The sequence below is a fragment of the Fukomys damarensis genome, unplaced genomic scaffold (assembly GCF_012274545.1).
Source record: "Fukomys damarensis isolate Sample0158 unplaced genomic scaffold, DMR_v1.0_HiC HiC_scaffold_73677, whole genome shotgun sequence".
Taxonomy (NCBI): Eukaryota; Metazoa; Chordata; class Mammalia; order Rodentia; family Bathyergidae; genus Fukomys; species Fukomys damarensis.
In genome coordinates this window covers 96999-112940 of record NW_022974589.1, presented here as the reverse complement: position 1 = coordinate 112940, position 15942 = coordinate 96999, and the positions used below count along the sequence as shown (strand labels likewise).

General features: G+C 50.4%; 1 protein-coding gene and 2 pseudogenes across 1 annotated transcript in view; all 3 read right to left on the bottom strand.

The window, feature by feature from the left end:
* LOC104874103 overlaps window positions 1-9162 on the bottom strand; it is a 56668-nt pseudogene extending 47506 nt beyond the window's left edge.
* A 712-nt stretch (window positions 9163-9874) lies between these two features.
* On the bottom strand, window positions 9875-13001 carry LOC104874102 (annotated as a pseudogene).
* Window positions 13002-15264: 2263 nt separating this feature from the next.
* LOC104874101 (ATP-dependent RNA helicase DHX8-like) overlaps window positions 15265-15942 on the bottom strand; it is a 5527-nt gene continuing 4849 nt past the window's right edge. Inside the window, 1 exon segment of the mRNA XM_033760691.1 lies at window positions 15265-15364. Coding sequence (XP_033616582.1) covers window positions 15265-15364 — 100 coding nt within the window.

The window sequence follows — 15942 nt, the reverse complement described above, 5'->3', positions numbered from 1 at the left end:
TAAAAGAATTCTGAACAATGAAGGATAAAAGAAGCAAATCAATGATGTATAATCGACATGGGCCTACATATATCACAGGGCTACCAGAGAAGGTGAGTGTAATTAAATTTGGCTATTCGTATGGTGAGCAATGCTTGAATTAATAACAGAAAGAGATGGAGATGTGTATTTGGTAGGAAAAGTATTCTAGTTATAGGAAGCAGCTTACCCAAGTACTTAGTGTTTTGGAAATAATTGATATAACCAAGTAAATGTCTTTATTCTATCTTGAGACTGCCAGAAGTTACAGTGGGAAGTGAGCAGGACCACATCACAGAAGACCTATACTATTTCATGAACTTGGTTTCTCTGCCTCTGATCTTGTTTTGAGTTACTGTAATAGTCCAGATGAGGCCTAAACTATGAGATGAGACATGATACATTTGAGAGATTTAAAGATTGAACAGATGCCAGATGAAACTTATCCAGGATCCGCATTCTGCTGAGCCTCAAACTAATTGGGAGACAACTGACAGCCAAGAGATGGGAGTTGGTAGTTATCCAAGGTCTTGTCTCAGTCAAGATTTCCTGAGTAAAGATTCAAATTCACTTGACTGCTTCAAGAGCAATTGAAGACATTTAGACATACTGCTAATGTTTGTGATTCTAAATTTCGTTAGAGGACAATGATGTGAAAGCAGTCAAAACTTGTAAAAATTGGTGAGGTCTTTGTTTAAACTACTTTTCATTGTTACTTCCTATACACCACAATATTGTAATATTGAAATTGTTTAAAATTACTCCAGATAGAAAGGGGATCTAGGGAAAGAAGGAGCAAGGAGCAGGGAAGGCAAGAGGAAATAAAAGGGGTAAAGGGATTATGTAAAAGGGATGGTGTTCAGACTTCTCTGCTACTGAATCCTGCTGTCTGTCCATCCCTTCCACACACATTCATCCTAAAAGCAACATTTAATAAACTTCCTTCATGTTATTGTTTGTTTCACAGGTGGCTTCCTGGGGACCCAACCTGTAGCAGTGCCTGGAATAATCCAAGTCAGTCGCTATTCAGATAGGATTGCTCAGGAATCTGAGGCTGGATTGTTGAAGCCAGCTAGCAGCGAGGAGTTGAAGGATACCCCCACCGAAGTCATGTATGCTTAGAACCTGGGGATGTGATCTTATCTGGAAATAGGGTCTTTGCGGATGTTAGTTAAGGATAGAAATGAGATCATACTAGACGAGAGTGCATCCTCAATCTAATGTCCGAGGACACAGCACTGAAGACATAAAGATGGAAAGATTGGAGTGATACTGCCATACGCCTAAGAGCTCCTGGAGCTACAAGGCACTAGAAGAGGCAAGGAAGGATTCTTTCCTAGAGCCTTTAGGGACCTTGGCCCTGCTCATTTCTCTGTTTCAGACTTCTTGCCTTTATAATGGCAAAAGAATGAATTTGTGTTGTTTTAAGCCACATAATCTGTAGTAATTTGTTATGGAAGCTCTAGGAAAGTGGTGCAGACTATCACAGGTGGTTGGAAGAATACAGATGACTCCTGACACATGATAAAATTGTTAAAATTATTAAAATTTTCAAGTGTTTGTGCATGGAAAACTGGAGGCAAATGAACAGCAGGTACACTGTATTGAGATATGTAGGAAAATATTAACCCTTAGCTCAGTGTAATTAGGTGGTTTTATCAAGCACAGCTGAACACTCTGGAAAAGTAACAGAGTTGAAAGTACTTAATTATTTTGAAAAGCTAAGTGTGAAAGCCAGAAGCACTTTTTTTTTTGGTACCAAGGTTCTAACTGGGGGCCTTGCACTTGCAAGGCAGGTGGCAGAACCACTGAGCTAAATCCCTAACCCTCAGAAGCCTTCTTATTACAGTCTCTTGTCTCCCTCAGCCAGAAGGCTGAGAAAAAAAAGGAAGCCAGACACTTACTCACGAAACCAGGTTCACCTCTCAGCTAGTCAGGCATCAGCTCTGCCAAGGTCAAGATCCTGGGTGGCAGAGAATAGGGTTACTTTCAAATCACCAGATACCCCCAAACCTAACAGCTTATAGAACTGATCCAGTCTTCCCTTCCTCCTTCACGACCTTGCATGCCAGGATCTATACTTCAGTCACAACCTAACCCAGCTGGGGATATGCTGGGTGATGTGTGAGGAAGGAAAGAGACTCTATTCCAGAGAAATTGTAGAAGTTTGTTAGGTGAGGAAAACGCCATGTGGAGTTTATGGAAGCTGCATGTGGAGAATGCCAATGTGTCATGCTCACTTGCCTGTCTTTCCTGCCTGCCTTCTTTCTTGCCTTCCTGCCATCCTGCTTGCCTTTCCCTTTTCCCTAGTATAGATCCCAAAGCCTCACATATACTAGGCAACATTCTACCATTCTACTACTGATCCACAATCCTAGCCTCATTTTTAAATTTTTAAATTTTGAGACCAAGTCTTACTAAGAGGCCCAGGATGACCTGGACATTCTCCTGCCTCAGCCTTGCATTTCCTTAATTTCTTGATTCTCTACCCTCTGCCTGGGCAACTCAGGCTTTTCCCCTTTGTTACCATAGTATCAAACCCAGTGTTTTAAGAGTGCTCCAGATAGGGCCAGGGATTTAATTCAGTGGCACTGTGCTTGCCTTGCAAGTGCAAGGTCCTGAGATGGATACCCGGTATCAAGAAAACAAAACAAAACAAAAAAAAAGAAAAGAATGCTCCCGATAAATGAGTTCTTGGATTTCCAGGCTTGTCATCCGCTCCCCTCTAATTATGGTTATATCTAAATGTCCTCCTAAGGCTGCATGTGATCATAGGCAGTACTTTTGGAAGATGATTGGATTATAGGGGTGTTGCAGCCAATGGCTGTTAGGAGGTGCGGCCTGGTTGGAAGAGGTGAGTCACTTTGGGTGTGATCCAAAAGGTTCCATCCGCCTTGCTCCTCCCTTGACTGTTTCCTGGATGCTATGCTGTGAGCAGCTCCTCCTCTGCCGTGCCCCTCCGCCATGCTATCCTGCTTCAGAGCCAGCCAACTGTGGATTGCAATATGAGCCAAAATAAACCTCTCCTTCTTAGGTTATGGGTATCAGGTATGAAACTGTGGGTGTCAAGTTGCGGGTGTCAAATGAGGAGGACATCCACAAAATCCAAACTCAAGTGTGCTCTCTTGACTCTGGTATCTGCTAGTTCATTCTTACAAAAGTTAGGCCAGGTGTGGTGGCTCACACCTGTAATCCCAGCACTTGGAGTGAAGAAGGAGGATCGCTGTGACTTTGAGACCAGCCTGGGCTATATAGTAAATTCCAGATCAGTCTCAGCTATACAGTGAGACCCTGTCTCAAAACACAAAACAAAACACACACACAAAAGGTTAGTTTCCCCTCTCTTGTCAGGCCCAGAATATCCTGGCTGAGATTATTGAAATTTAACTGTAGTCATCAGCCTGGAAAGGTCTCAGAGACAGTACCTTTGGGGTTCCAAGGTTTCCTCACAAAATTCTTGACTTTTGCATAAACTTTCAAAATGCCTTTGCTGGGAATTCCAATGTCTCTGAAAGCTTAGGTCTCTAGAAGGGTGTTGTGCCCACCTTCCCCCTACAGGAGCCACTGGTCTCCTCCTAAGCATCACAGAAGCCCTTTGACTCACATTTATCCACTAACTGCTTTTAACAACCTTCAGCTTCTTGTTATCCTGCGACAGGGTACCATCACATGTTCCCAGGAAGCAACCAAGTCAGCTATCTTTGGAGACTTTGTCCCCACTGAGCTTTCAGTAAGTAACCTGAAGAATTGAACTTGCAATACTCTCCTGCAGCAGGGGTGTTTCCTGCCTTCCTTTGGTGAAATCTTTATCGAGAGAGCCAACATTGTGTGATATTCTGTTTTATGTCCCTCTTCCGGGATACTGTCCTCCTTCCCACTGGAAAGTATATAAGCCAGTCCCCAATCCCTTCTTTATCACATTTTTTCTCAGACTACTTCTAATACCACATTAGAAGTAGATTCCAAGATAGACAACCTTCAACATGTAAGAAACACATTGGAGGAAAGCACCTATCAGAAGATGAAGAAGTAGCCAGACAGAGCTAAGAGGGCTGTCAGACTGTGACGCATGCCTAAACACCTGAGGAAAGAAGTCAGGTGGCAAGGAAGCTTCTCTCATGTAATGGAATTAGGACAAAGACATTGCTGAGTCCTTGGGTGTTTCACTTCCCTGCTTGTCCTGGAGTGTCCAGTGTGAGAAAGATCAAAGGTTGTCCTAGACAGTGGGGGTGAGATGGCAGTTCCACTATTAGGTTTGCCTTGGGAGAATTCCAACTCCATGAACAGCTCTAAGACCTATGAGTGTGAGTTAACTTGGTTAGGGAATTAACTAGTAGAGGCTGCTTTAGATCACCATCTGACATTTAGATCTTCTGGCTTGTTTGGGATTTAATCAGGCAATAACAAAATGTCGACAAACATTCCACTCTAGATTAGTATTTTATATTAAATAATGTGAAACATTAAAGTGATTCCAGATGAATTAATTTCACTTGGACAACATTCCTCTTTTGGATGAATTTAAATCAAATGCATTTTGTAATCATGTTTATTTGTTCATCAAGTCCTGATGGTCAGCTAAAAGATATTTTAATTTTCTGGGAAGTGCATGCCAAAGGATAAAATCATGAAGACTGCCATAAAAGACAACTGATATCTAGAATGATGGTGCTACACATGGCCAGTTTGTAAAACACACTTTTATGATTTTTTGGGCCAGCTATCTCTTGGCTGATTGTCAATAAATGGATTATCAGATACTTCTGCTAAGGACATATATCATTCCAAAATATTAAAGTTATACTGTAGTGAAGAAAATTCATGTTTGATCATAATTCATAGGATTTTAATAAAACTTACTAATCATATTGTATAGACATGGGAGAAGTGGTTACCACAGACAAGATTACGAAGAAGATTGATAATACTCATTCTTTTTATTTTTATTTTTTTGGTACCGGGTTCTTGCACTTGTGAGACAGGCGGTGGCATCACTGAGCTAAAACCTTGGCTCTAATACTACTCATTCTTGACTTATAATTTAAATTTATTTAAATTACTTAATTTAAATTTCTTGAGTTATATTTTAAATTTATGGTAAAATCAAGATATGAAACATTGTTACAAATATCCTTTATAAGTCACACAGCAGTTTGGTGCTATTATGTATTCGCCATCGGAAGGGTTAACTTGGATTCAGACATAATCCTAGCACCATACAAGGCTTTCGTTTGATTAAAACCCTCACACAATCCCAGGAGACCTAGACTAGGATAACAAATATAGCCACTGTGGAATGACTCAGGTTTGGGAAGGTATACCTCCATAATGCTAACTCCAAAAAGCCATGCTTATTGGGGGCCACAAAAATGAATCCTGGGTCTGGGGAGACATTTTTACATGAGCTCTGGGGAAGATATGAGATGCATTTTTGAACAAGGGAGAGTGGGGAGTAGTTGTAATGGAGAGGGTGAGCTTTGTGTGAAGACAGACAGGATCAGGAGGGAATAACCAATCTTTTAACAGTAATCAGATTGACCTGCTGGTAGTCTTGGGCTCCTAGGGGTACAGGATCTCTTTGGGTTTGTAGCATTCAGGGATCGTGAAGATGGGGGCTTCAGAGAAGAAGTGGGAGTGCTTCATCGCATCCAGTGTGGCCAAAGTGACGATCAGCTTCATGTCCCCATGTATCCGCACTGTCTTCCTCAGCAACCCGAACAGCACGTTGGCTTGGACCATCCCCTTGCGTGCCTCACCCAGCATGATGATCGTGAACTCTGTCAAGTAACAGTCGATCAGGCACTCTCGGAGCAGCATGCTGTCCATCATGTACTTCATGTTGGTCTCAGGGCTGGTGCATCCTTCAAAACGAATGGCGTAGCCCACCTCTTGAACCAAGTAGCAGCTGAAATCCTCAGACACCCACTTGGCCATGGACATGGCGACTACACACCTTGACTGGGGAGACCTGCTCTTGCTCAGCACGGGTATGCAGCCCTAGCCAGGTACTGAGTGATCTGAGTGGTCTTTCCAGACCCGCTCTCTGTGATAATGATGAGGATCTGATTGCCATGGATGGCCTGCACCAGCTTCCCCTTCAGCCTGTAGATGGGCGGGCACTCCCAATGCTCCTCTATTGCCATCTGTATCTTCTTGCCCCCTGAATGTGTGTGTTTTCCACACAAGGACAGCGCTGGGCTTTACTCTGATTCCCTGCATGTTGGCCGCGATCTGCCTGCCCTCAGCATCAGGTGGGGGGTCGACGCAGTGCCTGTTGAGGCCAAAGGGGAAGGGGTGCATGTCGGCCTCCCACTGCTGTGCCTGTGGCAGCTCCTGCAACTCCTTGGCCAGCATACTCTGCATGATGGCGGCCTGCGACACGGAGCAGTACAGGTTCTTGAGCATCTTGATGGGGTTTCAGGGCCGTGTTCTGCTTCATGTGGCTCCTTAGGAATGAGGGCTCCCACTCCAGCAAGCACCTCGATCTCCAGGTCCTCATGTTTCTCATCATCCACCTTTGGGAGGATGCTTGCTTCCTTGTTGAAGTCTTGAAATGACTCTTTGGAGAGAGCACGGTGGCCACAATCACCTGCTTGATATACTTCTTGGGGTCAGAGATGTACCTGAGGTGCTTGCGCTCCAGGGTGGCATCCTCTTCCTGTGGGGGCACCGATGAGTGACAGGTGGCTGGGTCTGTCTGGGTTCCGTGGGGAGGCCTTCTCACTGACCTCCCCGACTAGGTTGCTCTGCCGCCGATTTGGGTTCAGATCCTCTCCAGTCTCCTGATCTACGTCCTTCGTGCTCAGGTTGGTCTTAGTCCTGGTGAAGGATAGTACTTTGACCTTGACCCGCTGGCCTTTGCTCAAGACATCTGCCACACTGGTCACGTGGCCCCCATGCCACAGTTCAGAGATGTGCACCAGGCCTTCTCACTGCTTCCTCGGACCCTGCAGCTGCACCCAACTGCAGGATGCTAGTGACATTGCCTGTGTAGATGCGGCCAGTGGCTGCCTCCTTGGTTGGTGGGTGGCCCACGTGCTTGCCCCACCACCCGACCAGGCTCCCCTCCCCACACGTGTTCCTGTGGTCCTTGCAGCTCTGCAAGGTATGCATGTGTGCCTGCGTGCATACATGCCTGTGTGGGGGTGCTCGGGTTCGTGCTCCTGGACTGCTGTCTGGACTTGCTTTTGATTCCTCTCCTGGGTCCAGGAATGAGACTGCCAAAGGCAAGCTCAGTGTCTGCACCTGTGGACTCTGTCTCAGTCACAGTTTGTGTCTGTGTCCTAATCCCTGTCCCAGTCCTAGTCTCAGCTTCATCTCTGCCTTTTCTTTTTCTCCCTGTTTCAGTATACAGCATGTCTTTGCTCCTCCTGGCCTGCTGTGGGGCTGGGCATCACAGCCCCTTGGTCTTTCAGGATGTCAAAAGCGTCCTTCATGTCGTCCTCATCCAGCATGGTCCAGGTGGTGGGGTTGCTGGGCTGGCAGAAGCCCAGGTATGGCTCCTGCAGCTTCTTCTTGGGATGCCGCTTAACGTCAGGCTCTTTGCTGGTGCATGGCTTTGGCTGGAGGCCACGTGGTCTGGATAAGGCCCAGCAGGTTTCTGATCTGATGGAGAGTCCATGAATTCTGCACCATTTTTGACCAGGGAAGCCTTAAAAGTATCGCAGGTGGTATTTTTCTCAGCAAGGCTTGAGGACAAAATCAGCCAGTGTTGTGGTACAGCAAGAGCAGCTCAGTGCTATAGCCAAGTACCACAGCTGAGTGTCAGAGCTCAGTGCCCCAGCTTTGTGTTACGGCCAAGACCCACAGATGAGCAGGTGCAGCTGAGGTTTGCAACTCGGTGTTGCAACCAAGTGACAGAGCGCAGAATTCACATCTGAGTTTTATGGTTCAGAGTGATGGCTCAAATTAGTAACTCTGAGGCACAGCTGAGCTTCACATGCCAGTGTGGTGGATCTGTGTAGCAGCTCTGAGACCCAGCTGAGCTGTATAGCTCAGCGAGGCAGTTCTGAGGCAGAGCTGGTCTTTACAGCTCAGCGTGGCAGCTCTCACAGTTTGCAGGCTCCAGAATCCGATGGTCAGGGGAAGAGGTGGAGAACACAATCAGACTGAACTCAGTCTTGCAGATGCCTCAGACAAGGGCCACTCATTAGCAACAGGAAGATGGCCATCAGGTTCCAAGTAGAGGGGCAACTGATGGTGTCCAGCTATTCCAGGAGAGATTTCAAAACCCACTAGTTTAGGATTGTTCCCGGAACCTGGCAGCTGGTCTCAGAGTCCTTTTACAACTCGGTGAATGACCACTAATATGTTTACCTAGAAAAACAGCACACTTCCTGAAGACAGATACATGTCCGTCCCCCATTTCCTGCTCTTAGTAAGCCCAAGGCGTGCAGTTTTGTAGAATGACTCCATTTTAAGGATCATTCTCTTTTGATAATTCTTACCATAGAATTAGAGATTTCTCCTAAGCGTTTAGTTAGTTAAGTCATGAGAAAATGACCGGTAAGTAAGGGCTTCTGTGGTTATACCTGGGACTCCAGTCCCAATCCCTGAACCTAAGATCCTAGGCCTACTATAAGGGGTATCAGGAAGGGAGCTCAGCATTGTCAGATATGAACCTGAACTGGGATTGGGAAGTCAGTGTCTCCACAGCCAATGTTTACCTTGGTGCTAAGGTAAGGAAGACTACAGGTTCCTGTCCAGTTAGCAGGGAGGCAGAGGTAGGCAGAAGTCCTGCAGAGCGAGAAAGTGCTGGGAGAGTACAGCCAGGAATGGTTGAGGACATTAAAGAGGTGCCTGACGGCTTTTTCATCTCCCTCCCATGGACCCAATGTGAATGCTAGGAGTGCTCCCGTAAGAGGGGGTGCTTGCCCTGAGTGAATCTGTTGAGTAGCACGTTGAGTTTTGTTTTTTTTTCCTTCCAGTGTAGGAGGATCCAGTTTGTATCAATCTGTAGCCAGTCTTGTGAGCTTTTAAGATTGCCTAACAGTAGGCAGGGAGAAGGGGTTAGTGCTGCCATGGTTCCCAAGAAGAAATCCCCTAAGTAAGGGAGCTCATGCCTATTACAGTCTTGGATTCGACACTGATCAGCATAGAGATATCTAGTATGGGCTGACCAGTGAGGTGGTCATCATTGCCCATGTCGATCCATGTATTAAGATGTTCATGGGGTGAGTGTGTGATTAAGGTAAAGGTACAGTCAGAGGGCAATAGATGTCCCAATGCTTTAGGAGGCTCCAAAACATCAGCAGAGCGGAGGCCCTCCTGAGTTGGGGGGTTGCTGCTTTATAAAGAGGAGGGCTCAGAAGGTGAACTTCACGTGAGTAGAGATAGAGACAAACATAAGTCTGTGTTTCATGGTCTGACTTCTCTATAAAGGCTCTTCTTGAATTAAATAGCTACCTTCATGGAAGGAGGGTTTGAACAATCTGTAGGATGGTAGGCTGATGTCGACAATGCCCAAACCTGAGGTGAGACAGGTGTGGCCTCTGTAGAGGCTGAGCAAACAAAGGCATAACCAGCTATCTTCTGCAAGATTGGGGTGAGACAAATTTAGTAAGGCATGGACCAGTGGTAGGGTACTAGGTTAGGGTACATATAGTAGGTCTGGGTCATCGTGTCCTGAGACTATCTCCCTGGAGATCAACAGTAACATGAGGCTATGAGTGATGGCCAGAAATCTATGGGATTTGGGTGAACAACTTATTCTCAAAGCAGACAGAATAAAGGAAGGGCTACAAAACTCCAATGGAGGCTTCGAAGCAGTGCGAGGAGGTCTAGAAACCAGGGATGATGTGGGTTGATTTTTAAGGCACCCCATGAATGGTGTCCTTAGGCTTTGGGCATGCATGGATTAGTCAGCTCCCTTCATGACTAGAGCAGTGCTGCGATCTGCCACTGCTGTGTGTGAGGCAAGGTTGAGTCCTGAAGTCTCCCGTCTTAGGCAAGTCAGACAGAATTCTTGGGGCCTGGGTGTGTAGTCCGCAGAGTGGGCCTGGAGGAAGTTGTCATAGCACCAGGCCTGGGAGAACCCATTGTTCTTCCGGAGTTGTACACCACCAGCAGCGTGAGTTGGTCGCCTTGGGTCTGGTGGAATTTGGCCTTCTTGTGGTTGGCGAGGGCTTATTTTTCCTTGTGCCTTTAGAAGATGCTCTGCCCGGACAGCATGGACACGATGGTCAGCATCTCCTTGCTGCAGCCCAGGCACACCGACATGATGTGCATCTTGCACAGCATGGGCTCCAGCAGGATCTGCGCCATCCTGCGGCCCAGACGGGTGAGCAGGCCCTGGTCGTCCAGGAGCCCCAGCGCATAGAGCAGGTCCATGGCTGTGAGCAGGTTCTCCACCGCGGGGGCAACCGTGAAGTTGAAGGACAGCAGGTCGTTCACGCCCATGTCCCTGAGGGACAGCACGGTGCTGGTCAAATCGTTCCTCTGGATCTGAGTGACTTTGGTACCAAGCATCTCGTCACGGTAGGTGTGCTCTGTATACAGCCAGTAGCACCTCCTTGGGCCCGTGTGGCCGGCCCTGCCCGCGCGCTGCTTCGCCTGGGCCTGTGAGATGTGCGTCACCCACAGCTGGTCCACGCCTGACTTGGAGTCGTAGACCCTCTGCTTCACAAATCCGTGGTCCACCACGTCGTGGATGCTGTCGATGGTCAGGGAGGTCTCCCCGATGTTGTTGGCCATCACGAAATTCCTGCTGCATGGCAGGGCCGGGTCGAAGATCCGGGTCTGCATGGCGCTGGGCAGGGCAGAGTACATGGGCAGGATGTTCAGCTCGGGGACGTCAGGGCCCAGGGTCTTCATCCTCTCGTACACGATCTCGCAGTCCATGTAGATCTCCTCCTGCCTGGTCAGGAAGACCAGCATGTCACCCGGCGGCTCAGTGAGGTGGATCTGCATGGCGGTGATCAGGCTGGCATCCAGGTAGTCGGTCTCGGGCTCCTTGGTGTACAGGATCTCCACGCGGTACATGCGGCCCAGCACGGTGAAGATGGGGGCCTTAAAGAAGTACTGGGACAACTTCACCATGTCCAGTGTGGATGAGGTGATGATCAGCTTCATGTCCCGCCGCTTCTGCACGGTCTCCTTCAGCAGCCCGAACAGCACGTCGGTGTGGATGGTTCCCTCCTGGGCCTGGTCCAGCATGATGACGGCGTACTGCATCAGGTCGGGGTCTGCCAGGCACTCGCGCAGCAGCATGCCGTCCGTCATGTACTTGATGCAGGTCTGCGGGCCGCTGCAGTCCTCGAAGCGGACGGTGTAGCCCACCTCTTGACCCAAGTGGCAGACGAACTCCTCCGCCACCCTCTCGGCCACTACCTGGTGGCCAAGCTCCTGGGCTGGGTTCAGCCGATCTTGCCCCGCTTCGCGTAGCCAACCTCAGGCAGGTCCTGGGTGATCTGCGTGGTCTTCCCGGACCCGGTCTGCCCAATGATGATGAGGACCTGGGTGTCATTGAAGGCCTGCAGCAGCTGCCCCTTCAGCCTGTAGATGGGCAGGCCCTCCCGCTGCTCCAAGATGGACAGCTGTGTCTTGCCGGAGGACAGCTGGTGGCCCCTGAACACCTGCCTCTTCAACTCGGGAATGTGGCTGGGCCTCACCCCAATTGCCCGCAGCTTGGCCATGATCTGCCTGCCCTGAGCGTCAGGCAGGGGGTCGACCCAGTGCTTGTGGAGGCCCATGGGGATGGAGTCCAAATTGGCCTCCCACAGCTGAGCCTGCTTCAGCTCCCACTGTTCGTTGTCCAGTACGCTCTGCATCATGGCGGCCAGCCACAGGGAGCCATCTGGGTTCTTCCCCATCTTGACAGTGGGGTTTGTGTCCCCGCTGCTGTGCTTCATGCGGCCCTGCAGAAATGAGGGCTCCTTGTCCACCAGCTGGATCTCCAGGTCCTCGTCTTCCCCACCATCCAGCTGCGGGAGGATGCCTGTCTCCTCATTAAAGTCTGGAAACTCCTCTCTGAAGAGGATGTTGGCCACAGTCATCTGCTTGATCTCCCATTTCTCAAGATCCGAGATGGCTGTGAGGAGGTGCTTGCTCTCCAGCCGGTTGTCCTACATCGTGGGGGAGCCGACGAGCAACAGGTGGCTGGGTCTGTCTGGGTTCTGCGTGGAGGTCTCCTCCCCGGTCTCCCTGACCAGGTTGTACCATCAATGCTGCCACTGTGGCTTCTGCTGCTGCCGCCGCCGCCTCTACCTCTCCCAGAGCCACCCACTTGGGTTCAGATCCTCTCTGCTCTCCTGGTCCACATCCTTCATGCTCAGGCTGGTCCTGGTCCCAGTGAAGGACAGCACTTTGGCCTTGACCCGCTGGCCTTTGCTCACCAGTTCTGTCACGTTGGCCACGCGGGCCTCGCACCGCAGCTCAGAGATGTGCACCAGGCCTTCCCACCGCTTCCTGAGCTCCTCCAGCTACTCAAAGCACACGAACTGCAGGATGCTGCTGACCTTTCCTGTGTATATGTGCCAATGGCCAGCTCCTCAGCTGATGGGCCATCCATGCGCTTGTCCCGCCACCTGGCCAGGCTCCCCTCCTCAACCTTGACACAGGGGTCCTTCCAGTCCTTGGGGGGGCTCTGGCTCCTGCTCCCGGGCCAGTATCCTCCCTTTCTTCCTCTCCGGGGTCCGCGAACGGGACCGCCAATAGCAGGACTGCTGCCTGGGCCTGCATTCTCTGTCTCTGTCTCTGTTTGTGTCCCAATCCAAGTACCGGTCAGTGACCCGGTCCTGGCCCTGGCCCGCTGTGGCACTGGGCATCATGCCCTCCAGCTCTCTCAGGGCATCCACGGTGACATTCACATCATCCTCATCCAGCATGGTCTCAGACGAACTGGAGGCGGCAGCAGCAGCCGGATTGTCTGGCCCGCACTGTCCCAGAAACAGCTCCTTCCGATTCTCCTTCGTGCTCTTGGGCTTCAGCATGGGATCTCGGCTCTTGGATGGCATTGCTGGGGTCCGCATGCTCTGGATGAGGTGCAGCAGGTTGTGGACCAGAGAGTCTGTGAATTCTGCTCCACTCTTAACCAGGGCAGCCTTAAAAGCATTCAAGGTGGTATTTTTCTCAGCCAGACTGATCACAAATTCAGCTAGATACTTGTCATTGATCCCCCAAGTGGTTGTGCAGCTCCGGGAGAACTTGGACACCAAGGAGAGATACTCCAGCTTGGCAAGCTCCTCCAAGGGGCTCGGCATGGCTGCACTGTGCTGGTCTGCCTTCTGCTTCCTGCTTCTTGCTCCCACTCCAGGCTCCCGGCTTCCGGCTTCCGGCCTGTGGCCTCCTGCCTCCCGCCTCCTGCCAGGGCCGCCGAGCTCTAGCTTTGCCTTTCCATCTGGGTCGGCGAGCATCTCTTTGGTTTATCGCACCAACATGGAGACTTCCTTCCTTCCTGCCACAACCTCTCCTTCCCGCCTGGGTGACCCGCTGGCTCATACAGATGAGCCCCGAAGAGTGTACAGAAGGGATAAGAGGAGAGGGTTTCTCTGCGCGCTGAGCGGCACCCTCTATGGGAGAGAGAACTTCCGTACCCCAGAGCCCGCAAGCTCTCCTTCTGGGTACATCCGCGCCCTGTGCCAGCAGGGGGCCCCCGCAAGCTGTGGTAGCCCCTGGGAGGGTGAGGTGGCGGAGCCTCGGCACCTGTCCTCTAGGAGCCTGCGCCCTGGAAGTGTGCCAAATTGTGGGTGGGGAGTGTGGGACGGGGCTGGGCCCCAGGCTTCCTACACCTGCTGGCCTGCAGCGCTGGCATCGGAGGGCCAAAGAGTCCAGATCCATCACCCGACTTCCCCTGGCTCCCAGAACCGGTGTGTCACACACCCCTGCCATCCCAGTACTCGGGGGCAGGGCGGGCGCAGGGGCGGTAGGATCTCCACTTGGGCCCAGCCGGTGCGACTTAGCCAAACCCTCGTCTCAGACAAGGGGCACGAAGAACCCCTGGTTTTGTTTCCCAACCCCTGCCAGGGAAAGGGGCCACAGAGCCACAAACGTAAAGCGGCAAACACTGCCCTCCTTTAGCAATTGTTTGACAAGCGGGGAAGGTCTGTCTCAATGGTACCCAGGAACAGCAGGATTCACCACATCTTTGTGAAAAGCCAGTTGACTGCACACATTCATGGCTGACAGTTTGATTTGCTGCCACGTACTTCGTGTAACACCGAGGAATTCGGTGAATTAAAGGAAAAGTAGAAAATACAGAGTGACAGCTAAGACCGGAGCCTGAGCTGAGGTGCACGTGGGGGCTCCTCCAACACACTCCCCTCCGGGAAACACAGAGATGGACGCTACTCACAAGTGACTGCCAACCTGGCCTGCTGGCACCTGCCCGTCACACCAGCACTCCAGGAGGCTGAGGCAGGAGGATCCCAAGTAGAAGCCCAGCCTGGCCATATCAGTGGCTTGGCGACACCCTATCTCCAAATTCCTCAGTGCAGAGGCCCTGGGTTCCCTCCACAAGACTGACAAAGAAAATGAATTCAGCCTGGAGTTGCTGCGTGGTTACAGAGCGGGAGCCTCTGAGATGAGGCCCTGTATTCCTCCCCCGGGGCCCCGCCCATCACCGGAAGAGATGCTCATGTGGGCGTGTGTGTGTGTGTGTGTGTGTGTGTGTGGGTGTGCCTGGGTAGAATGAATTTGCAGGTAATGTGACATATGGTAAATTCCTTCTTCTTAGTGTATCGCTCTCCTCGCATGGCCTCTGTGTGACCTTTTAACATAGCTATGGAGAATTCACAGCATATAATCTACCTCTGCATAAAGATTAAGAAGAATGGCCGGTACTCACTACCCACCCTACCTATCCCGAGAGACAAGAAGCTAGTTTCCAAGCCTGGTGTGGTGGTGCGTGCCTGTCAACTCAGCACTGGGGAAGCTGACCCAGGAGGATCGCCTAGAAGGCTCGGACGATGGGAACTATAGAGGGAGACACTATATCAGAAAGCCAAAGAAAGAAAAGATGAAACATTTGCAGATCTCAACCCCCAAGCAGTAGGGATAGATATTTATCTCTCTCTCTCTCTCTCTCTCTCTCTCTCTCTCGCTTTCTCTGTGGGGGGGCATGTGTGTGATAGAATTGAATTAGCTGGTGCTGTTCGCATAGTTAATAGTTTTCGAATTGCAATGTTTTACTTTTACCATTGAGTCATATACTGTGTCTTCTGGTCGCTGATATTGTCTGCCCACAGCGTGAGGAGCTCCCCTTAGTGTGGCTTGTGAGATGGGAGGAATGGTGCCAAAGTATCACATATTTCAGGGCAAACTCACTCGAGTTGGTTCCTGGAGATGTATTTTGTTCGCTTCCGGAGACCAGATGACCTCGTTGCTTCCTTTGCCTTGATTCTGCTGGTATCTGCACGTGAGATTTGACGTTTCCCAATCTGCTGGGGAAGTCCTAGTGTAGAACGATCTCAGCTACCCATCTTCCCAGGAACATTAAGGGCTCTCACACCTCTGTCCGTTGCCTCGGTGTCCCCCACCCACTAGAGACTAGGGTGTGTCACGCCCTCGACTGGTAAATCCCACCCAGACTCTCAAGTAGCCGGAAAGGTTGTGTGTTGGGTATGTGCTCCAAGCGCCACCCTCTCGGGAAGCCGAGTCTGCGCGCTTTTCTCCCAGGCTTTCTGCACTAAGCCGAGGAGACGGACAGTAGCTACTAGCCACTCGAACATCCCACCGCACTCTCTGGTCTTGCAGACATAGGTGCTGGAAGCCAGCCCCTTTTGCGCTCAACCCAATTTTTCCATAGTCCACGGTCGCCCAGGAAGGCATAGCTCCACTGACTCCCAGAGGTGGGTGTGTCAAAAGGGACAGTCCGTTGAGTGGGGGCTATCAGAGGGCTGGCATTTGGCACCTGGCCAAAGTCCTCCGGGGAAGAATAGGTAGACCTGGATTGCTCACTTGAGTGCAAGTAGAGGGGGAGAAAGCTCC